At 52.3% G+C, this 22,754-nt stretch overlaps 1 protein-coding gene across 1 annotated transcript; it reads left to right on the forward strand.

Moving 5' to 3' along the window:
* The first annotated feature begins 4,536 nt into the window (after positions 1–4,536).
* Positions 4,537–19,854, forward strand: AHDC1 (AT hook, DNA binding motif, containing 1). Its single transcript, XM_006883461.1, has 2 exons — positions 4,537–9,385; positions 19,612–19,854. Exon 1 carries the CDS (start codon positions 4,537–4,539, stop codon positions 9,340–9,342), a length of 4,806 nt encoding a protein of 1,601 aa, XP_006883523.1. The 3' UTR covers positions 9,343–9,385; positions 19,612–19,854.
* Positions 19,855–22,754: the final 2,900 nt, after the last annotated feature.

Genomic DNA, 22,754 nt, shown 5'->3' on the forward strand with positions numbered 1-22,754 from the left:
GTGGCCAAATCGCTGAAGTCACTTCCTTTCCAGCAGCAACTTTCCAAGAGGAGGAGTTCTTCAGACCTGGGTGAAGAGGGGGGGTGCGGAACAAGGAGCTCTCAGGGGAAGGAGGTGGGCGGGGTGAAGGCTGAGGGAAGGGCCTAGTGGGCCTGGAGGAGGGGAGTCCTCAGGGAGACAGAAGGAAAGACAAGGACAGGAGTCTGGAAGGGCCAAGGGCAGGAGGGGTTGGGGGTGGAGCAGGACGGGAAGCAGTCCCTGGGTGACCTTGGAGGGAGGAAGGGAGAGCCACCAGGCAGGGTGACCCTCGGGTCCAGCCCCAGCTGGCGGTGCCTGCACACCTGGCACCCAGGGCAGGGGGCTGGCAGGGGGTGGGGCTAGGGCAGACCTGCTTGCCAGGTGCCCTGCTCCGGGCAGGAAGGGGGTGGGCGAGGGTTTCACAAAGGAGCTCTGTGTGGCCAGGGCTAGGATAGGGTGGGGTGTGCTGTGCTCTGGGGGGGGCCTGATAGCTCCAGGGGTGCGGAGCGGGCCTTGCTCCCCTTGGGGGCATCGATGGCTCCAAGGGGACACCTAGTGGCAAGGGAAGGTAGCGCATCTGGATGGCCACTGTAGGGAGGGGGTGGCTAGAAGCTGAGAAAGAAAGACATTACAAGTCCAAAATTAAAGCCTGTGGGACTTTGACAGTTAGAGCAGGCTTCCAAGAGGAGGATTGACTCTGTGGACATAAGGCATTTTGGTCTAGAAGAGCCCAGTAAACTTTCACACTCCAGCTCTTCCCTGTCATGGCTGTTTGCCCTTAAGTACATAACTTAACCTCTCTGTGTTTCCATTTAAATTCCAAGTAAATCGTAGCTGCCATTGTTATTTTCACTATTAGGGAAAAAAATAGGAGAGTGAGTTGGAGATTAAGATTAGGTGGGTGTGGGACTGCAGAGGAGACTGGAAGGGTGGTGAGCAATCCCTGAGGGGGCACAGATCTGGGGTGGGAGAAGTGATAGGAAAGCTCTGACAGCAGCAGTAAGAGCCCCTTTGATGCTGTGTTTTCCATTTGAGGACATCCCTGGGACTTTATTCCAAGCTGGGAGGGAAATGGTGTGGGGGGAGGAGTGTGCAGGCTAGAGAGAGGGTCATGAGGCCGGAAGTGAGAGCTGGGGCTGGCAGCCTGGGACTCCCCTGGGGAGGCTGTGGGTGGGGGATGGGGCAGCACTGGGGTAGGGGTGGGCCACAGTAGGGAGGGTGGGGCTGGGGACTCAAGGATGTGGGCTGGCGCTTCCCGGCACTGTGCACAGCAGGTTGGGGCCCCCAGCCCCCTGCCAGCCAGCTGGTGTCCCCATGGGCAGGTTCAGACATACTGACCTAGAAGGAGACAAACAGACAGAAGAGCCCTTTTGACTTTGTTCACAGACCAGGGAGGGGGCCGAAAGGATAGCCACTGGGTTGTGGCAGGGAGAGTAGCCAGCTGCTCTCCCTTAAATCCTGGAGGCTGAAAGAGAGTAATACAGTCAAGAGATTCTGCCAGAGGACATGCTCAAAGGTCTTCACTGTGGGTGGGGCAGGGACACCCACTGGAAAGGAAGTTTCTTCCTTTCTGGTCATACCTTCAGGCCCCAAGTGGGATATCTCAGAGTTGGGAGACTTGGTGAGCCCCACCCTCAAGAGAAAGAACAGCTTCTGGTGGTTCCAAGAGGGCCTCAGGACTTAGTGGTGAGGCATATTGTTAGAAATCAGAGATTCCAGGGTCTGAGCCCCCTCCTTCCTCTGTGAGGTCTCTACTGCAAGAGAAGTGAAGTGCTTGGAGTGCTGAGAGCCTGGCCCTGGGAGGGGGAGGCAGTCCAGGGTCCACAGCCAGACTTAGGGGAGAGAGCACCTAAGGAGAGAGTAGGTAGGACAAAGAGCAGTAACTGAGGCATGGGCCTGAGGCCAGAGGATTGCTGGATGAGCAATAGAAGGGCCCCTCCTTAACTTTCTTTGGCCCTGGACAGAGTCTCTTTCCCTCTTCTGGTCTCAGTTTCCTCATCTGTAAAATGGGAGGGGCACAAGGTGGCACTAGCACAGTGTCCTCACTGGGAAAGCCAACTGAAATACAGATTCCCAGATGTCTCCTTGGATCTATGAGTCAGACTCCCCTGGACTAGGGCCTGGGTATCTGGAATGTTGCACTGCTCCCCCCAGCCCAGAGTTTGGAAGCCAGTGGGTTAGATGATTTTAAGGTTCCTCCCAGCCTTAAAATTAGACCACAGCTCTAGAAGGAACATTTTCAGGAGTGACTGAAGAGTTGCAGGAGCTAGGAGTGGAAAGGAGGCTTTGGATTTAGAATGGAGTTAGGAATTCTACCATTTAACAACTATGTAACTTCAGGCAGGTTACACAACTGCTATGAGCCAGTTTCCCCTGTAACATAGAGATAATAAACTATGTTGCCTGGGTTGCTCTGAAGATTTAGTGGGTCATATATGAGGAGGTACTTTGTAGTTTTGCAAATGACTGCTCACTGAAGAAGAACAGAGGAGTATCCCCTTCTGTATTTTCCTGTCCCCAGTCCTGCCCCAGAATCTTTCTTTAGGGGACAACAGTGGGCAGGATAACAACTAGAGGGTCTGTATATGTCTGTGAAGGGAAAGCCATAGGGGCATGTTTAGAGCCAAGCACTAGGCAATGGTCAAGGTCAGTCTTTAATATCCTCATGATGGTAAGGGCCCAGTAAGCTCCCAGCTCCTGAGTATAGTCAAGGCTCCCTTGGGATTTAGGCATGCCTGGGTCTAAACCTCAGTTCTGCCCTGATCAGCTCAGGGAGTCAGTTGGTAAATATTTATGGACCATCCATAGCCTGGGTCCTGTACTGGGGCTGGGTTGCATCTGTAAACAAGACAGCATAATCCCTGATCTCCAGCAGCCAACATTCCAAACCAAGGGAAGTACACCAAACAGCTAATCATGCCAGTAATTGATTACAGTGGTGATAAGTGCTATGAAGGTGAAATAGAGCTCTAAGAGGAACCAGACCAAGGGCAGGGGTTGGTCCAGACCAAGGATAGGAGCTTGGCGAGGATCTTTCCTTTCTGGTAGAGATGGAAAAGAGGTTAGATCTCTTTCTGTCTTCTTATCTTGCTTCCTCCTGCTCCTTGAATCACGCTTTGGGTTCTGAAAAGGAGAGAGATCTTCATGGGACAAGCAGGTCTGATTGTTCACCCTTCTTTTCTATCTCCCTTCATTCTATCCATCTCCCATTTTTTAAGCACCCTGTATTGTTCTGGGTGCTTAAACCTACAGCAGTGAATAGGAGTGAAATCCTTCCCTCTTGTCACATACTACCTTCCAGTAGATGTTCTTCTCACCTATAAAAAAGAGGGTGACGATCATATTGATCTCAGGTTTCCAGGGGGATTAGATGAGCTAATCCACGGAATGTGCACATTGCTTGATAAGAGTCATTGCCCTCACCTTATGAGCATATGTTGTTGTTGACTCCCCCCTGAGGCCTATGAACTCAGGCACTTTTCACTTTTTCTTTGCAGTTCTCATCCCACAAATAATTAAACCATTTATCACTATGGGATCAATGTTTACCTAAGCCATCTACAAGGTAGAGCCCCCATAAATAGTGATTGTGTGAATAAATTATGTTCTGTCAGTAGCTTCCATTTTCTCATCTGCAAAATGGGTTATTACCAGCCCCTGCCACACAGCATTAAACAATACTAAGCCTGAACAGCTTCTAGCCCAGTGCCTGGCATTTAATAGGTACTCACTAAATCTGAGCCATAATGGTCTTTTTCTAGGCACTGTCCACACCCCAAGGCCTGGGCTCAGGCCGAAGCTGCTCCATAGCACTCCCAGCTGACAGTCAGACGCTGTTAGATCCCCCAGGCCTGGGGGCACCCTCTCTCCCAGGTCAGCCAGATGTGCACGCTGGAGGGAAATGGAGATGGCACCTGGAGGAGGCCTGGCCATGGGGCAGGTGGGTGGGGTGGCTTTGGGGCCTCTAGACTATTTAGGGTATTCAGATCTTCTGTTGCTTTTTTGTTCTCCACAGAGATCTCCAGTGTGACAGCCCAGGCGGCAGAGCCGAGGGTAAGTGGCGAGGGTTCTCCTGGAGCCCTAGAGATGGGGACAGAAGGAGGGATACCCAACCCTTAATAGGACTTTGTATATCTGGCAGAGAGGCAAGACCTCTGTTTAATCTGGAGCAATCATCTTACCCTGCTGGGGGGGCTTCACTTTCAATGCAGGAATCCTGTTCTTCCTGAGCCTATAATTCAGGATTTAAAAAGGGGGGGTGATCTGTAAATTAGTGGAACTCTGGGGCTGATAAGAGACACATTGAGTGGTTTAGGAAAAGCAAGGTGTCAGTAAGGGAATTGGGTTTGAGGAAGGGGCCTTGGATTGAAAACAAGAGCTCATTAAGGAACTAACAATGGGCTTGGGTGTTCATTTAGGGACTTCCATCCCTCCTGGCCAGCAGGTCCTGGTCCCGGCTTCTCGCACCCTCATGTCAGCCCCGGCCCCGCCAGGCGGCCCTCGGAGGACAAGGTCAGGATGCGTGTGAAGCCCCAGGGCCTGGTGGTGACTTCCAGTGCCGTGTGCAGCTCTCCTGACTACCTCCGGGAGCCCAAGTACTACCCCGGTGGCCCCCCCACCCCCCGGCCCTTGCTTCCCACCCGGCCCCCTGCCAGCCCACCAGACAAGGCTTTCGCCCATACCTTCTCCGAGAACCCACGCCCACCCCCTCGCCGGGACCCTAGCACCCGGCGCCTACCAGTCCTTCCCAAGGGGGACGACCCACTGCCCCCACGTGCAGCCCGGCCTGTCTCCCAGGCTCGGTGCCCCACACCTGCTGGAGACAGCAGCAGCTCCCGCTCCCGACGCCGTTGGGATAACGGGCGGGTGAACCTGCGTCCGGTAGTGCAGCTGATTGACATCATGAAGGACCTAACCCGACTCTCCCAGGACCTGCAGCACAGTGGTGTGCACTTGGACTGTGGTGGTCTCCGGCTCAGCCGCCCACCTGCCCCGCCACCTGGGGACTTACAGTATAGTTTCTTCTCCTCACCTAGCCTGGCCAACAGCATCCGTAGCCCAGAGGAGCGGGCCACCCCACATCCCAAGTCTGAGCGCCCTAGTCACCCCCTCTACGAGCCTGAACCAGAGCCCAGGGACAGTCCTCAGCCTGGCCAAGGCCATAGCCCTGGAGCCACAGCTGTGGCCACTGGTCTGCCCCCAGAGCCCGAGCCAGATGGCCCTGATTACTCAGAACTCGCTGACGCCGACATCCTTAGTGAGTTGGCCTCCCTTACTTGCCCAGAGGCCCAGCTGCTGGAGGCCCAGGCTCTTGAGCCACCATCACCTGAGCCAGAGCCTCAGCTCCTGGACCCCCAACCTCGCTTCCTGGACCCACAGGCACTAGAGCCACTTGGGGAAACTTTGGAGCTGCCACCTCTGCAACCTCTTGCTGATCCTCTGGGGCTGCCGAGCCTGACCCTTCAGGCTCTGGATAGTCTGCCTGACTCCCTAGAGTCACAGCTGCTTGACCCCCAGACACTTGACCCCCTGCCCAAGTTGCTTGATGTCCCAGGCTGCCGCCTGGAGCCCCAGCAACCCTTGGGGCCCTGTCCACTGGCTGAGCCCTTGCACCTGGACTTGTGCTCACCCCACGGCCCCCCTGGACCTGAGGGGCATCCTAAGTACGCTCTACGGCGCACTGATAGGCCAAAGATTCTGTGTCGCCGGCGGAAGGCCGGACGAGGGCGCAAGGCAGATGCTGGACCTGAAGGCCGCCTGCTGCCTCTACCTATGCCCACAGGGCTGGTGGCTGCCCTCGCCGAGCCACCGCCACCACCACCACCACCACCTCCTGCCCTGCCAGGCCCAGGCCCAGTTCCAGAGCTGGAGCCAGAATCCGCACAGCCCCCAGTGGTCCCTCCCCGCAAAAACAAATGCCGGGGTGTGCGGCGAATGGTGGTGAAGATGGCTAAGATTCCAGTGTCACTGGGTCGGCGGAACAAGACTACATACAAGGTGTCCTCCTTGAGCAGCAGCCTGAGTGTGGAGGGTAAGGAGCTGGGCCTGCGTGTGTCGGCAGAGCCCACCCCACTGCTGAAAATGAAGAACAACGGGCGGAATGTAGTGGTAGTCTTCCCACCCGGAGAGATGCCCATTATCCTTAAGCGGAAGCGTGGCCGACCACCCAAAAACCTACTGCTGGGTCCCACCAAACCCAAGGAGCCAGTGGTGGTGACAGCTGAGGCAGCTACTGTGACAGCAGCCACCATGGTCATGCCAGAGGTAAAGAAACGACGGCGACGGAAGCAGAAGCTGGCATCACCTCAGCCGTCTTACGCAGCCGACGCCAATGACAGCAAGGCAGAGTACTCTGATGTCCTGGCCAAACTGGCCTTCCTGAATCGCCAGAGCCAGTGTGCTGGGCGCTGCTCACCACCTCGCTGCTGGACACCCAGTGAGCCCGAGTCAGTGCACCAGGCCCCGGATACCCAGAGTATCTCCCACTTCCTGCATCGTGTGCAGGGCTTCCGGCGGAGAGGTGGCAAAGCAGGAGGTTTTGGTGGCCGAGGTGGGGGTCATGCAGCCAAGGGAGCCCGATGCTCCTTCAGTGACTTCTTTGAAGGAATTGGCAAGAAAAAGAAGGTGGTGGCAGTGGCACCTGTTGGAGTCGGAGGCCCTGGACTCACCGAGTTGGGGCACCCCCGCAAGCGGGGCCGAGGGGAGGTGGATGCCGCTACTGGGAAGCCCAAACGCAAGAGACGGTCCCGGAAGAATGGGACTCTGTTCCCAGAGCAGATGCCAAGTGGCCCAGGCTTTGGGGAGGTAGGCGCCGAGTGGGCTGGGGACAAGGGTAGTGGCTGGGCCCCTCATCATGGACATCCTGGTGGGCAGGCTGGCCGAAACTGTGGGTTCCAGGGGACAGAGGCCCGGGCCTTTGCCTCCACTGGACTGGAGAGTGGGGCATCAGGCCGGGGCAGCTACTACAGCACAAGTGCACCCTCAGGCCAGACAGAGCTCAGCCAGGAGCGCCAAAACCTCTTCACTGGCTACTTTCGTTCGCTGCTTGATTCAGATGATTCCTCTGACCTCTTGGACTTTGCCCTCTCAGCCTCACGCCCCGAATCCCGGAAGGCATCAGGCACCTATACAGGGCCCCCCACCAGTGCCCTATCTGCCCAGCGTGCCCTGGCCACCTTCCCCAGCCGGGGAGCCAAGGCCAGTCCAGTGGCAGTGGGCAGCAGTGGGGCTGGGGCGGACCCCTCCTTCCAACCTGTCCTGCCCACTCGCCAAACCTTTCCTCCAGGACGGGCAGCAAGCTATGGGATAACTCCAGCCACCTCAGACTGTCGAGCAGCTGAGACCTTCCCAAAGTTGGCTCCTCCGCCTTCGGCTGTGGCCCGCTCGCCTACCACTCACCCACCCACCAACACCTACCCCCCTCAGTATGGTGGCTACGGAGCTGGTCAAAGTGTTTTTGCCCCAGCTAAGCCCTTTACGGGCCAAGACTGTGCTAACAGCAAGGACTGTAGCTTCGCCTATGGCAGTGGCAACAGCCTTCCTGCATCACCCAGCAGTGCCCACAGCGCTGGCTATGCCCCACCACCCACTGGTGGTCCCTGCCTGCCACCCAGCAAGGCCTCCTTCTTCAACAGTTCTGAAGGAGCTCCCTTCTCTGGTTCAGCCCCCACTCCCTTGCGCTGTGACAGCCGGGCCAGCACTGTCTCGCCCGGTGGCTACATGGTACCCAAGGGTACCACAGCCTCTGCCACCTCCGCTGCCTCTGCTGCCTCCTCATCCTCTTCCTCCTCCTTCCAGCCCTCGCCCGAGAACTGTCGGCAGTTTGCGGGGGCTTCTCAGTGGCCTTTCCGGCAGGGCTATGGAGGCCTGGACTGGGCCTCAGAGGCCTTCAGTCAGCTCTACAATCCTGGTTTCGACTGCCATGTCAGCGAGCCTAACGTCATTCTGGACATCTCTAACTACACACCCCAGAAGGTGAAGCAGCAGACAGCTGTGTCTGAGACCTTTTCTGAGTCGTCCTCCGACAGCACCCAGTTCAATCAGCCAGTCGGCAGCGGTGGCTTTCGGCGTGCCAATAGTGAAGCCTCTAGCAGTGAGGGCCAGTCGAGCCTGTCCAGCCTGGAGAAGCTAATGATGGACTGGAATGAGGCATCATCTGCCCCCGGCTATAACTGGAACCAGAGCGTCCTTTTCCAGAGCAGCTCTAAGCCAGGCCGAGGACGACGGAAGAAGGTGGACCTGTTTGAGGCCTCCCACTTGGGCTTCCCATCATCCGCCTCAGCTGCAGCCTCTGGCTACCCATCCAAACGGAGCACTGGACCCCGGCAGCCGAGGGGTGGACGGGGCGGTGGGGCCTGCTCAGCCAAGAAGGAACGAGGTGGTGCAGCTGCCAAAGCCAAGTTCATCCCCAAACCACAGCCTGTGAACCCACTGTTCCAGGACAGCCCAGACCTCGGCCTGGACTACTATAGTGGGGACAGCAGCATGTCACCACTGCCCTCACAGTCGAGGGCCTTTGGTGTGGGGGAACGAGACCCCTGTGACTTCATGGGGCCCTACTCCATGAACCCATCCACACCTTCTGACGGCACCTTTGGCCAAGGCTTCCACTGCGACTCACCTAGTCTGGGTGCCCCTGAGCTGGATGGCAAGCACTTCCCGCCACTGGCCCACCCGCCCACGGTGTTTGATGCTGGCCTGCAGAAGGCTTACTCACCCACCTGCTCCCCAACACTAGGCTTCAAGGAGGAGCTGCGGCCGGCACCCACAAAGCTGGCTGGCTGCGAGCCCCTCAAGCATGGGCTCCAGGGGGCCAGCTTGGGCCATGCAGCCCAGGCCCACCTGAGCTGCCGGGACCTGCCGCTGGGCCAGCCCCACTACGACTCCCCCAGTTGCAAAGGCACAGCCTACTGGTACCCACCAGGCTCAGCTGCCCGTAGCCCACCTTATGAGGGCAAGGCAAGCACGGGGCTGCTGGCTGATTTCCTGGGCAGGACGGAGGCTGCATGCCTCAGTGCCCCGCACCTGGCCAGCCCGCCGGCCACACCCAAGGCCGACAAGGAGCCACTGGAAATGGCCCGACCACCTGGGCCACACCGTGGCCCTGCTGCAGCCGCTGCTGGCTATGGCTGTCCACTCCTTAGTGACTTGACCCTGTCCCCCGTGCCGAGAGACTCGCTGGTGCCCCTGCAGGACACCGCCTACAGGTATCCAGGCTTTATGCCGCAGGCGCACCCTGGCCTGGGCGGGGGCCCCAAGAGTGGATTCCTGGGGCCTATGGCGGAACCTCACCCCGAGGACACATTCACCGTCACCTCCCTGTAGTGCCAACTGAAGTGCCGACTGGACCGTGAGGTTTTGTTCCTGGGTGAGTGTGGGGTTGCAGGTGCAGGGGGCAGAGGCTTGGGGGACTTGGCACTAGGGGGCTGAGGGATGAGGACTTTAGAGTTTAGGCAAGGGAAAGAATTGGGAGGTTAGCTGGAGGAATTGCAGAATATAAAGGTAAGGTCGAGGCCTGACAATTAGGCATCTAGAACAGACTTGATAGAGAGGCCATCAGAACCTTGGGTGTTTTAAAGGGTCATGTAATTGAAATGTCTAGAAGTCCACAGCCTGGATAAGGCTACCTAGTTTAACTTGCCAGCTTTAGTTTATCCATGCTAGGATCCTTTGAAGGGACCACCCAAACCCAAGGAACACTCACCACCTATAAGAGAGGGCGTTTTCATTCCTCTGTGTGAAAACAGAAGGGAGATGTGGGCTGAACAAGGTCAATACCCACTTAGGGACCTTTCTGGTAATGCCATCAGGGTTTGGCCTAGGTTTTACTGACCCTTTGGGCACCCTCTTTTCCTTAACTTTATGTATTCCAAGATGCATTCTCTAGCAAAAGCTAGGCTGAAGGTATGGCAGTTTATCATTTGGCCACATCCTGCAGGGGGCTTTAGAAAATGGCTTCAGGTTTATCCTTTTCCAGAATAACCCTGGAGACTCTGATTCGACATCTTTGACCTAAGGTAGACTGAAGGTGGGCAGAGACCTGCAGGATGGGAATCCAGAGATGAACAAAGTGTTAACAGGTTATTGCCACCCTAGAGAATGCCAGTCTCTTCTCGAAAGCCCAGTGCATCTACAGGAGACCAATATTTTTGTCAGGTACTATGGTCTTACTAGTTGAGGTTACAGCTTTAGGGTTCTCAAACTTTAGTAATTATAGAAAGAATAAACGGGAAATGCCTCACCCCCCCAAAAAAAAAATCATAAAAGGGGACAGACTTGAGGAAGTTCTTTCTTGAAGAACAAGTCTACTCTAGGAACACAGCTACAACTGGCTCATCAGGTCAAGCTTTTGGATAATGGACTGTCACAGAATGGAGCTAAACATGGTGGGTGGGAGTTCGGGTGGTCCAGAGGTATGTTCAAGCCCATCACCCTACATTTCTACCTTCTGAGAGTCTCTCTTCCTGGAGAAACTAAGGGCAGTGGCAGGACATGTGGAAAGCCCCATCCCTGCTCTGGGGAGGCTGTTTGAGCCCAGCGTGACTCAGGGTCCTGGAGTCATCAGCAGTGGGAAGTTATTCCCCTTTTTCTGCCTTAGACCTGGCTTCTCAGGTCCCTGAAGAGAGGGCAGTGGGCAGCACATGGGAGTCAGGAGCATGGAGGAGCATATCTCAAGTGGTTGCCAGCTTGCTACATGTCCTTACCAAGCCTTTGGCCCTCACTTTCCTCATCTGTTCAAAGAAGTTGACTTAGACTATCTTTTCAGTCCTTGTAACCTGCAATAGCATAGACAGTGGATTAAATTCCTTTTTTTTTTTTGGCATCATATTTTCTCCTACTAATGAAGCCAGGCCAAGATTAAAATGGCCTTCCATTCCCTGTGTGTCTCTTTGTAAGCCTCACTGCCACAGATCTGAAGCAGGCCAGGGAGAAGCTGCTTAGAGTTTAAATGTCAAACCCTTGATCCTTCTCACTGGAAGGGAGAGGTCTCATGGATAATCCAGACATGTGAAATAATCCAAAACCCCTTCCTCTTAGACTGTAGATGGGAAAACGTCCGGGTGTGGGGGCTGGATGTTCAGGCAGGTCACAGCTCAGTGAAATACATAATGGAACCACCCAGTGAGGCCTGAACACAGGAGGAACTGGGATGCCGTCCAGCCCCACATTCTGGGCCTCTCCTCTCTCAGGACTGCGAGTCGACAGCATTTTTTCCTCAGACCAACACATTTGGTTGTTCTAGAGGCATCTCTCTAGCACCTATTACATGTCAGATGTTGAGGACACTGCAGTAAATACCACAAACAAGGTCTTGGCCCTCAGGGAGCTTCTAGTCTAGAGGAAGAAGGTAAACAGAATGACCCAGAGCATTTGGTAATGACAGCCACGGGAAGAACTGCAAGAGACAGGAGGCCTTGAGCATTTGCAACAGACTGCTCAGACTTTGAAACTCAAGCCTGAAGGTTGAATGGGTGTCACCTTGTCAGGGCATGGAAAGAATAGGGGGTCAACCCTCTACTCCTTAAGGCGGCAGGCAGTGAGATGAGCTTTGAAGAACTGAGTGTAAGTCAGTCACACCGAATGCTGGGGCAAGCAGGCTGGGCTGGATCATGTAGGACAACAGAGGAGTTAAGACTTTATTCCAGGACAAATGAGGAAATGCGGAAGGCTTTTTGGCTGGAATGCTATAGGTCACGTTGGAGCAGAGCAAGCATTAAAGTAGGGAGGCCAGCTGTAGGACCAGGCAAGCAATGATGGTAGCTCAGAGCACAGTGGTGGTTGGACTGTCCTCCTTTTTCTGCGATGTCACACAGCTAGGGCTGTGCCAAGGATTAATTAAAATCATGTAGGAGTGAGGAAGAGTTGGGAATAGAGAAGGAGAATGGCAAGGAGGAAGACATTAATTAAGGGTATCACACTGTCAGTGTAGGGCTCAAGCAGAGGGCAGTGACGTGCTCATTTGCCAACAGGCTGCGGACACTGGGCGCTGGAGAAGCAGTAATTCAGCTCAGCCTCACCTGAGCCCCACGTGCCCATCCCAATGGTGAGGCATGAAGAGACAAAGCAGGCATAGCTTCTGTCTTCAAGTTCAGCAGCACCCAGGAAGCTCAGGCCAGTAGAGAGTGACACAGGATACCTGGATTGAAAGTACAGGTGCCCAGAAGCAGGGAGAAAGAAACAGAAGTTGTGCCCAAGGAGCTGGGTGCTATAGTCAGAAGTCATTTCTCTGCTACCTGGTGAGAGAAAGGACACATTTGTTGTGGGCACTTTGTGTAGCACTCTTCACTGGCTTTGTACCACAGCCTCGGAGGAGGGTGTGCTCCCTACCCGAAGGAGAGTTGAGGAAATAGGTGTGGCTCTAGCCCATATCTAGGCAAAGTGAAACCCAGCACTGCTATAGTCCTGACCCAAAATATTCTCCCATCCTGCTGCCGTTAGCCACTCTTGGGTCCCTGATGACTCCCTATCTGCAAAACGAGAAGTTGGATTGGATGATCCTGAAAATTCTTTTCTGGGTCTGGCATTTTAAATGGATTTTGAGATTCTGTGAAGGAAGCTGCATTTGAGCTTGACCTTGAAGAATAGGTAAAATTTGGACACAGACTGGGGAGAGGGTATTCCAGACAGAGGGAACTGTGGACAAAGACAGGTTGCATCCCAGTGTGAATTAGAAGATAAAAACTCACAAGATTCAGTGAGGGGAATCCACGACCCAGCTGTCCCTAGAGCTGAGGCTGTTAGGACAGTGACAAGGAGTCAGGAGAGGGGAGACCATCAGGGTGGGCCTTGGGCCAATGCAGACATCTCCTCGGGCCCCCATATGTAAAACAGAGCCAGACAGGCTGGCTCCATATTGCCTGCCTGCCTGCCCTACCCCCCTCAACCAGGGGCTTAAGAATGGACAGACCAGCCAGCCCCTGGGGACAGTGGTGAGAAGGTGGGAAGGGTCCTCCAAGGTGCTCAGGAATCTCAAGAGCCTCTCCCTTCCCTGCTCTATCTCTGGTTTGGACCTGAAGCCAGGAGAAATGTCACAGGTCCTCCAAGGTTACACCAGCTGGGCTCTGAATGGGACAGGAAGCAGTTTCCAAGGCCACTATCCAGCCAGGGTCAGCGGGCATGCCCAGACCTGGGCCAGGCCCCATCTGCTCTGGGCTTTGTCTCTGTGTCTTGAAACCTCAAGAGGTCACTTGATCTTGCTTCTGGCTCTAAGCAAAAGATGCTAAACGTCAGAGGTCAGCCATTTCTACCCTGCCTCCTCCCAACTCTGCAAGATCATCCTCTCTGTGATCTCTCTCTCTCTCTCTTTTTTCCCTCAGCCATTGTCAGGCCAGGCCTTGTGCTGCGCCCTCATTTCCTGCAGGCGTAATCTCCATGAGCATACCCCTCATGCTCCGCCTCTTCCATCTCCTCATATCTCTGTGGACTCGGAAGAACCCAAGGGAAGAATATGACGCCAGGCCTGAAATGAGAATAGTAACTTACCCATGGATGCAGAGAGGTCTTTGTACACAAGCTAGTTCCATCCATTACCAACTGTGTGGCTTAGGAGTCACTTAACTCTACATCTCTTGTGAGAATTGAGTGGAATGTCTGAGGCACTTAGCCTAGTTCCTGGCACATATCAGCCAGTTGCCGCTGAGTCAGTTCCAACCCCAGCTGTGTCAGGGTAGAACTGTGTTCCAGAAAGTTTTCAAAAAGCTGTTTTTTTGAAAGTAGATCACTATGCCATCCCAGGTACTCTGAGTGGTCTTGAACCTCCAACTTTGATTAGCAACTGAATGAATTAACCATTTGCACTACTCAGGAACTCCCCTTGGCACACCATAATCTCTTAATCAATGATTGGCAGATGGGAGGGCAGGCAGATTAATACCTCCCCACAGATGGAATCTGGAACCTCTGGCACAGTCTGAGTCACATACCTGACCCTTTCTTTGCTTAAGACCTTGTAGCCAGGCCTTTTTCACACACCCTCCCTGCTTCCTGCCTCATGTGAGATTAGAGCCTTTGGAGAGAAGCTTTGAAATACCACCTAGTTCTTTGCCTTAACAACTGTGCTTGAGTCTTTCCTGAGAGGCCCAGTGAGGTGAATCATAGGCCCTACCATGATGGACACAAACTCATTCATGCATGACTTGGATCAGCTAGAAACCCCATCCAAATTGGTGGTCCACACCAACCTTTTCTCCCCATACAGATCAAATCATCTGGCAAAATAACGCCCGTGACTATAATATGACAGGGTTTCCCCATCACCATTTCACCCCAGCAGATTTACCCTATTTGTCCTTGCTTTTGCTACCATAGTAGACAGGAGAGTAGATTAATTCTGGGCTAAGAATCTGGTCAGAAAGGTAGTGTCTTGAGTGTTGAAGAGGAAGATACTGAGAAAGACAGAGGCAGTGACCTTCCCTCATTGAGCTTATAGCTCATAAACAGATGTCAGTAAACCTCCTTTTGTGGGCATTTCTCTCCAGAGAAGGAGCTGAAACACCAGACAAGAAACATCAGGACCCCTTCCCTCCAACCACATGCAAGACCTTCCTGGAGGTGGGAAATTAACAAATTTGATGCTTCAGGTTGGGAGGCCTAGCTCATCCAGTTGGGTCCATGCCACAAACAGGTCAGACTCCCTTGAATCCATTCTTCCCATTGTACCCACCAGGGTACTTCCCCTCCACCCCCATCTTGGGTGCACAGTATCTAGAGCCTCTAAAATATTTACTGAATTCATTAAACATCTCATCCTAGAGCTCAATTGTTTTACACCTTTCAATTGCATTCCTCCCTCACCAGCTTCCTTGTCTACAAACTAAAGGCCAACTTCCTGGCATGGATGGCATTCACAAAAACCAAGGCTGTCATCATTGCACCCTGCCTACTTCAACCCTTTTCACACACACGCTCCTCACACCCTCCTTCAACCAGCCACAGAGTGTGTGGAGCCAGGAGGACCCTCTTCTGAATGTGCTGTGCTTTTGCTTTAGCTGTTCGCTGACCTGGGTTGCCCTTTTCCTACCCTCCATCCATCTCCCACCTGTCAGTTCATATCTTTCACTTAGACGTCACCTCCTCCAAGAAGCATTCCAGGATCCTTCCCAGGCCTAATTAATCTCTTGCCTGTCATGCACCCATGACAGCCTTTCTTGGGAATGTCCTCCTCACCATGCAGTCACCTCCTTTAGGATGGTTACTCATCTCTGCACACTGTTCGATCTCCCCTTTCCCTGCCACCAGTGCCCCACCGTGCCAAACCATATACATTTCAGGGGTCGGAGTTAAGGTGCTTTGTTTTGTTTTGGTTTTGCTTTCTTTCCTTCAGTAGAAGAGTGTGACCAGTATGGAGAATTAGAGGAGGAAAGTTCTAGCGCTAAGGAGTGGATGTGGGATCATTTCTTTTAGCCTCACTGTCATCACACCCAAGCCAAACAAGACTCATTGCTATTGAGTCAGTTCCAACTTGTGGTGACCCCAGTGTTTCAGAGTAGAATAGAACTCCGTAGTTTTCAGTGACTATAATCTTACAGAAGTAGATCACCCAGTGCTTCTGTGGTGCCACTGGGTAGATTTGAAACACCCATCTTTTAGCTATAAGTGCAAATGATGATCAAGATACACTCCTGAAAATGAGGCGGGGAAGCAGTGTGAAATTTAAAAATTCATACCTTTTTATTTATGTAAAGTATATGCTCAGGGGTCACTGAGCTTTTGGAATTCTCCAAGTACATCTCCGCCTAGTTGGCAGAGACAAAAAGGGACTCCACCAAGGATACATAGCCACCCAGTCAGTAAATCACAGATGTTAGAGCCTTTAGGGACCACCCAACTCCATTTTTTCCCTGTATCTCAGCCTCCACATGTTTCCAACATGTCCAGCCCGGACAGCAAAGAGCAATAGGATGAAGAAAGGGGGAGTGTGAGAGACAGGAAATGCCCATAAGGCTACACAAAGGTCAACATGGCTGTGAACTTTGTACCACTGGCAGATATTTTAGGCCTTCTGTCTTGCCAAGTGGCAGGGGACTCTGGCATAGTCCACAGGGAGCTGTGCTAACCCAAAGGCAGTGTGTCTCTGGCAGTTCCCAAACTACGAATGGTTCCTTGGGAAAAAACAAAGGGAATCTCGATTTACAGCCTCCCAAAAAACCCACCAGAAGGTTACTTAAGTCAGTTCCAACTCAGTGCAGTGAGTTTGGTGGCCAGTGATGAGGCAGATGAGGGAAGTGGAAGTGCTTACCTGCAGAGAGAGGAGGACTGGCGCAGCCTGAGTTTAAGGTATGCCGTCTCTCGTCACTAGTGGACACAGTTTTGAAAACATCCTTAGAGTGAAGGGTAAGCCCCACACCCCAGTCTCTCCCTCCCCTCATCCTTCAGTGAACTCCCTATCTACCCTACTTGAGAGATTTCTTAACCTTGGATCTGGCCCCTGTGGAGGTACTTTCTTCTCCACATAAGGAACCCACAAATCTGACATTCCCTGGAAAAGTTGGGGAGAGTGGGGCAGCTGGTTGCCCCTTGTCTTTAGAGTTCTATCTCAGTACCTGTTCCACCTCCTTATTTTACAGATGAGACTTGTCCTAGATCACATAAACACATCAATCTCAAATTTCTAGGGCATTCTCCTTGTCTGTCCCCCTTCTAAAGGACTAGTCCTTAGCTCGTGGCCTGGCAGCAAGTGGGTGTGAATACTTGTTCACTGGTTGTTTAAATGAATGCATGGGGAAAAAAAATAAATGAATGCATGGGAGCATGCTTCTTTTTAAATCTCAGCTCAGGTATCCCTCTGTGACCCAAGTGCCAGCCCCTGTTGACAGGCAGATGCCCTGGCACCTCAGCTTGTAAAGCTACTGAGGCATGAGAACTCGGTGAAATGTGGCTCTGCAATGGTGTCATTATGGAGGATCTAAAAGGTTAAATCTTAGAAACAGTGACGGGTGTCCTAGGGGGCTAGGTGCATGCTGGCATTGAGGATATAGTGGTGCCACACACAGATCTCTGCCCTAGAGGAGCAGGGTGGTAAGGAATGACAAGTGCACTGGTAGCTATGGCAACAGGGTGGTCTAAAGAGACATCCTGGAGGTATGCAAGACCTGAGCTGGACTTGGATCAGTCATCATTTTGTCATTCAATCATCATTCTTGACCCCGCTATACGTAGGTGTGCTCAGCAGTGAGTTCAAGAGCTACTATCCCCTTGCTAGGGGTTCAGAGGCCATTCTGTGCTGCCTGTACCCCAGGGCACAGACCCTACCTCCCAGCCTCATAATTGTCTGGTTTGAAGTCTGTCTCTGCTCTCTGAACCCTTATGCACAGGGACTAGATATGTTTTGTTCTCCACTTGTCCCCAGGGCCCAATACTGGGCAGCCTGGCACCGGCGCCTTGGTTCTGTTTTGTAGAGAGTTGAACCTAGTGAGGTCAAGGTTCTCCAAAACCACAACATTCTCTCTTCCCAGCACTCAAAGTGCCCCTGGATTTTGCTCCCCTTCCCACTTTCCCATCCCCCAGACTAGCAGGCCAAGTCAGAGAAGGCGAGGGAGGGTGTAGGTGAGACCATGACGGGTCTGTCTAGCAGAGGGTGAGAAAGCCTCCCTCTGCCTGGCCACCCGGGCACCACAGGAACAGTTCTGGCAGAAGCCGCCTGCTGGGCTGAGATCACCATGGAGACCTGGCTTGGAGAGGGTCACTGGCAGTGGCTAAGGGCTGAAAGGGGTGGGGGTGGCAGGGATTTGTGCAGAGGCCCTTAGGGAAGCAGGGGGGCTGCGGTTCTACACAATCGACTTGCCCAATGATTTGGAGAAGACTTTCCTAAGTGTCCTCCTGTTACCCAGTACACTGTTACCTGTCACCCCACCAGAGCGCCCTCCTTAGTTTGGCAGCTGTCCTTCACCCATAGTGAATTGGCCTTACAGACAAATACCCCTACCCCTCGCAGAACCTGTCACCTCTGTTCAACAGACCTGCCTCTTTGTGGATACCCCTGAATTTCTGCAGCTATCTACATGGCACCCTAAGTGAGAAACCGACATCTATCCGCATAGTCCTCCTGTCCCAGCAGCTGCTTTTCACCTATCACCCCAGTTGGAATACATCTGTCACCCTAACAGGCCCACCACCTAACCTACAGCAATATTCCATTGTCTCCTCACCTGTAGGAGACCTGACAGCCTAGCAGAGTTGTGGCTGTTACTCTCCTTCATGCTTGCTTTTGCCCCCACTCCCATCCCTGTCTCATGCACAGATACTGAGCATTGGTGTTAGAGAGCTTCCTGTGCTTCTGTAGAGGCCCACCTAGTTCCTCTGGCCTGGGGAAGTCCTGACAAGTCCAGCCTTAGGATAAATGTCCCCAAGACTGACTGCCCAGCAAACAGCACCAAGGCTGAGTGGAATTTCAATGTGGCCCTGTTGGGAAGGGGAGCCAGAGAGAGTACAAGGGAAGAGAGGCTTTCTGTCACTGCCTGGTCCCTGGGCCCTACAGGTACAGGGGAGGATGGATGGGCTTGCTGAGGCGGCTCAGAAGGCCATTTTCACATCCCAGCCCCTTCAGCCTGGTAGAATGGTCACACCCCAGGGATGAGAGCCCCAAATCTCAGAACCCTGAGAAAAGGACAGAACTCTGGAAAGGCCAGACTAAAGTCTGTCTTGGGAATGACTGAGCCCAGCCCTGTCCCTCTGGGCACCTTCTTGCTCACCCCAGCAGAGCTGTGAATCCAGCAGGTCTAACCAAGTTTAGGGGTCTGGATAGGGGAGTTAGGTCCCCAGAGCCCCACAAACATAATTAGGACCAGCTAGGAAAGGGGACTATTTCAGACATGAAGTGTCTGGTGATTGTGGGGACTGGAGACTTGGGAGCTTCTGAGTTTCTGGAAGGCAGAGTTCAGCCAAACACAGATGGCATTGTGTTGGGCAATTTCTTTATTCCCTTCATTCAGACAGACTTCCTCATCAGCTCACCTCTCCAAGGAACAGAATGGCGCTGGTGGGGGCTGGGAAGAAGGTTGGATTTAGAAATTAAAGCAGCAGCTCACACCTGTGCTGTGCTGTGCTGTGCTGAGGCTGTCTTTCCCATTATGTCATTCCTCAGAACAGCCTAGGTTGGAGGAGTTCTACAATTATTGTTAACGTTAAGAAACTTGAGGCTTGGAGAGCTCCGTGACTGACCCATAAAAAGACAAATAGTAATTAATAAAATCTTCTGTGCACTCAGTATTTGCCAGGCTTTACCAGTCCTGATTACCAAAGCCAACAAACCTGTGGGATAGTTATCCCTCTCTAACAGAAGAGTAAACTGAGGGCCACAGTGATTCAGTGGTGTAGTTGAGTAGTAGTGCTGCTGGCATTTGAACTCAGCTGTATCTGATTCCAGAGCCAAGTCCTTAACAAATTCTATTTCATTTCCTCACCCAGCACAGCACACACTTCTTAGTGAAGTGGGACATGGACATAACATCAATTTTACAGAAGGGGGAAGCCACGCAGTTTGGAGTTTTCTGAAAGAGGGAGCAATGAGAACAACTCTTGCCAGAATCCTCGCTTTTCTCAGAAGTCAGTATCTACCTACCACTTACTTGTCTCTTCTTTTGTGTTTCTCTGCAGCTTTCAGAAAACCAACGCCAAGACCCCTCCCAGTGTCCACATTGTCCTCTGGCAGGAACGCCTGCCCCTCTGCCTCCCACCCCATCCCACCTGCACCTCCTGCAGCCCCATCTCCCCCCACCCCACCCCTCCTTGCCCATCTCCACGCAGAAGCCGAAGGTGAGCCCTTTCTGCACAAAACCAGCAATTGTAAATACTTTTTAAAAATGTACAAAACTAAAAAAAAACACAATTTTAGAAAAAGACAAAACAAAAAAAAAAAAAAGAGAGCGAGAGAGCGAGCGTGTGCAAGAGGTTGCGAGCCGGGTCCCGAAGTGTCCAGAGACCCTGCAAGTATGCACTGAGAAATTTATCTACAGGTCATTTGACAAAAATGAACAATATCCTATTTATTGTATATACTGTTTTATTATAAATCGTGGATTGTATATTGCATTCTGTAAACCTGCTGTGGTCCCGTGGTGTGCAAATTCGCATGGTGGGGGGGAGGGAGAAGAACCTCTTGCGGGAGCTTTTTTTTTTCTTCCTTATTTTTCACTCTTTTGAGTTTTCTCTTCTGTTGTTGTTGTTGTTTTCTGTTGGCAGGACACACCCAAAGATCCAAGTTTGTATTAAAAAGAAATGAAAAAAAAGCAAAAAAAAAACCAAACCACCAAACTATGTGTCTTGTGAACGGGGGGCATGTGAGGGTGGGTGGACTGGACGGGACCTGACTGAAAGTTTGTCACCAACCACTGGTTGCTGGAGGAGTTGGGCTCCCTACCACTGAGTTCAACCTCTGCCTGAGACTGCGGAGCTATTTTGAGAGACCCTTATTCTATCCCAAGCCCCAAGGTCTCCCTTTCTTTGATCTTTCATGTCCCTAGGTCTCTCCTCTCTACCCATGGACCACCCATCACCTTTTCATGCACAGATAGGTGTCTACCTCTAGAACCCCTGTTATACTTAGAGCTTGGGTTTCTTCTCCGTGAGAGACACCATCATAGGCCAAGTCTTGGCTCTCTCCTGCTTCTGAGGTTCCCTTTACATCCCAGGTCCTACCCCTCTGCCTCTAATATCTTCATTTGTCACAGGTCTACCCTGCCTTTGGGCCTCATAGTTCTACCTTGATTCAAGGACACTTGTCTCTAAGACACTGATTCAATCGCAAATCAAAGGACTCACCTTAACCGCGGAGACTGGAGTATCTCCTCATATTTGTCTCTCATTTTTCCTCCAGTCCTGGGTCTTCTCTGCCTCAAGGCCCATCATTTCTACCCTAACACTACCATCTGTTTATGCAAAACTCAAGATGTGACCCAGGGCAGTCACCCCAACTACTGATGCTCTGCCTTCCTCTTTCACCTTGAAACTCAAATCCTGCTTCTGGGTTTCCTCCTAGCTTTTGTGAACAAGAAGAAAAAAAGAAACTTCTAGTCCTGTGACTCTCTGGTGGGCTGGAAGGCTGAGATTTTTCTACTCCCTTGCTTTAAGTGAGCTCTAAGCTTCTCTTAACCAGAAGTTCTACATCAGGATTTTTGGTTGAAGCAATTTTTTCCATAGACCCTTCTTTTAAAGCTCTGATGAAAATTGCTTTTCTGTGTTCCTCCTCACTGAAGTTCAGGAGGCCACCTAGGAGTGTGTCCACCTGCCTTGCCTTCCTCATCCAATTCAGTAAGACCCAGACCTTGAGACCCTCAGAGGAATACTTGGTCTGAGGACACCCTTGTGTGGAAGAGGAAGCAAGAAGACTCAGACAAGGGCAAGCAGCAGCCTTTCAAAAGTGTAACCTGTTTGCTGGCTGTAAAGGTTCGCCCACAATCCTGACCACGTTCAGAGATGTACACACTCAGATCCTTCTTGGTTGGTGAAGGAGGTGGTAGCATCAACACTGCACTCAATCTAGCGGTCCAGTACGGTGCTGACAGTGGGGGCAAGGAACTGTAAGACTCCATGAGGGTGGGTGAGGGAGGAAAAAGCCTTTCAAGAACCATGGCTAGATAGAGTGCCTGGCAGAAGAATGACTTTCCAGAGGAGGAGGAGCATTCATGAAGACCCGGAGATGTGAAAGGGTGGTCTGAGGTAGGTGCCACAACAGTGCCAATTTGAAGAGGGGAGAGGGCTTTTGTCAAAGTGGAGGTGGTTGGAGGTAGCTGCATCAAAGGAAACTATTGGGGGAGCTCTGGTGGCCTAGTGGCAAGAAGCTGCAACTACAATCCCAGAGGCACATGGTTCGAATCCACCAGATGCTCTGCCGGGGAAGGAGGGACTATCTCCTCCTGTACCAGTCAGATCCAATTTGACGGTACACTCACATAAAAATAAATAAAATGTATAAAAAAAACAAAGGAAACTATTGGGAGCCTGTATCACCCCTTCAGGGAGAAAATGAGTATGTTAGTGGTTGATGGGGAAGCTGTGCAGGTGGAGCAGATCAGACCAGCTTTTGTAAGAGGATGAGGCCTGTTGAGCACTGAGGGATCAGGGTTGGTTGGGGAGAGGTTCTGTGAAAAAGGACTGGGTCTTGGGGAAGGAGGGTGGAGGAAAACATTAAAAGGTGTGGGGCTCAGAGTGCAGAGAAAGGAATGGAGGGAAGAACCAGGAAGGAAATAGGAGTTTAGGGAGGTGATTATAGTGAAGTGAGGGGGGTTGGGGATTCACTTGAAGACATGGGGCTCAGGGAGAGGAATAGAAACCCAAAAAAGGAGTTGTGGTTTTCTGGATGAGAGGGAATTTGGTAAAGGAGACCAGAGGCTCCGTGAGAGGTAAAGGGAAGTTATCTTGAGAGAATGGGAACTCGGGCAAGGTCTCAGTCTATGGTTCTGTGGTTTAGAACTGTTTAGAAGGGCTTAGGTGTCTTAGAGACCAGACTCAGAAGACCTGCCAGAGTTCAGCATTTCAGATGGAAGGTGCTTTAGGCACTGGAGTCTCTAGGAAAAAGGTACCCAGGTTAGTGGCGCAAGATGGATCTACCCTGCCCGGATAGGTTCTTTTCAGAAGTTGGAGACACTACCACAACCATCGTCCCATACCTGATCCCAGAATGTATCACAGCACCGTGGTTACTGCATATTTGGGGTTTGTTACCATTTTTTAAACACTTACCTGAGGTGTGTTTATTCCCGAAAGCCATCTTTGAAGTAGAAACATTGTTTTTCCCCTTT

The sequence above is a fragment of the Elephantulus edwardii genome, unplaced genomic scaffold (genome assembly GCF_000299155.1).
Source record: "Elephantulus edwardii isolate Elephantulus edwardi_28Jun2011 unplaced genomic scaffold, EleEdw1.0 scaffold00028, whole genome shotgun sequence".
Classification (NCBI taxonomy): Eukaryota; Metazoa; Chordata; class Mammalia; order Macroscelidea; family Macroscelididae; genus Elephantulus; species Elephantulus edwardii.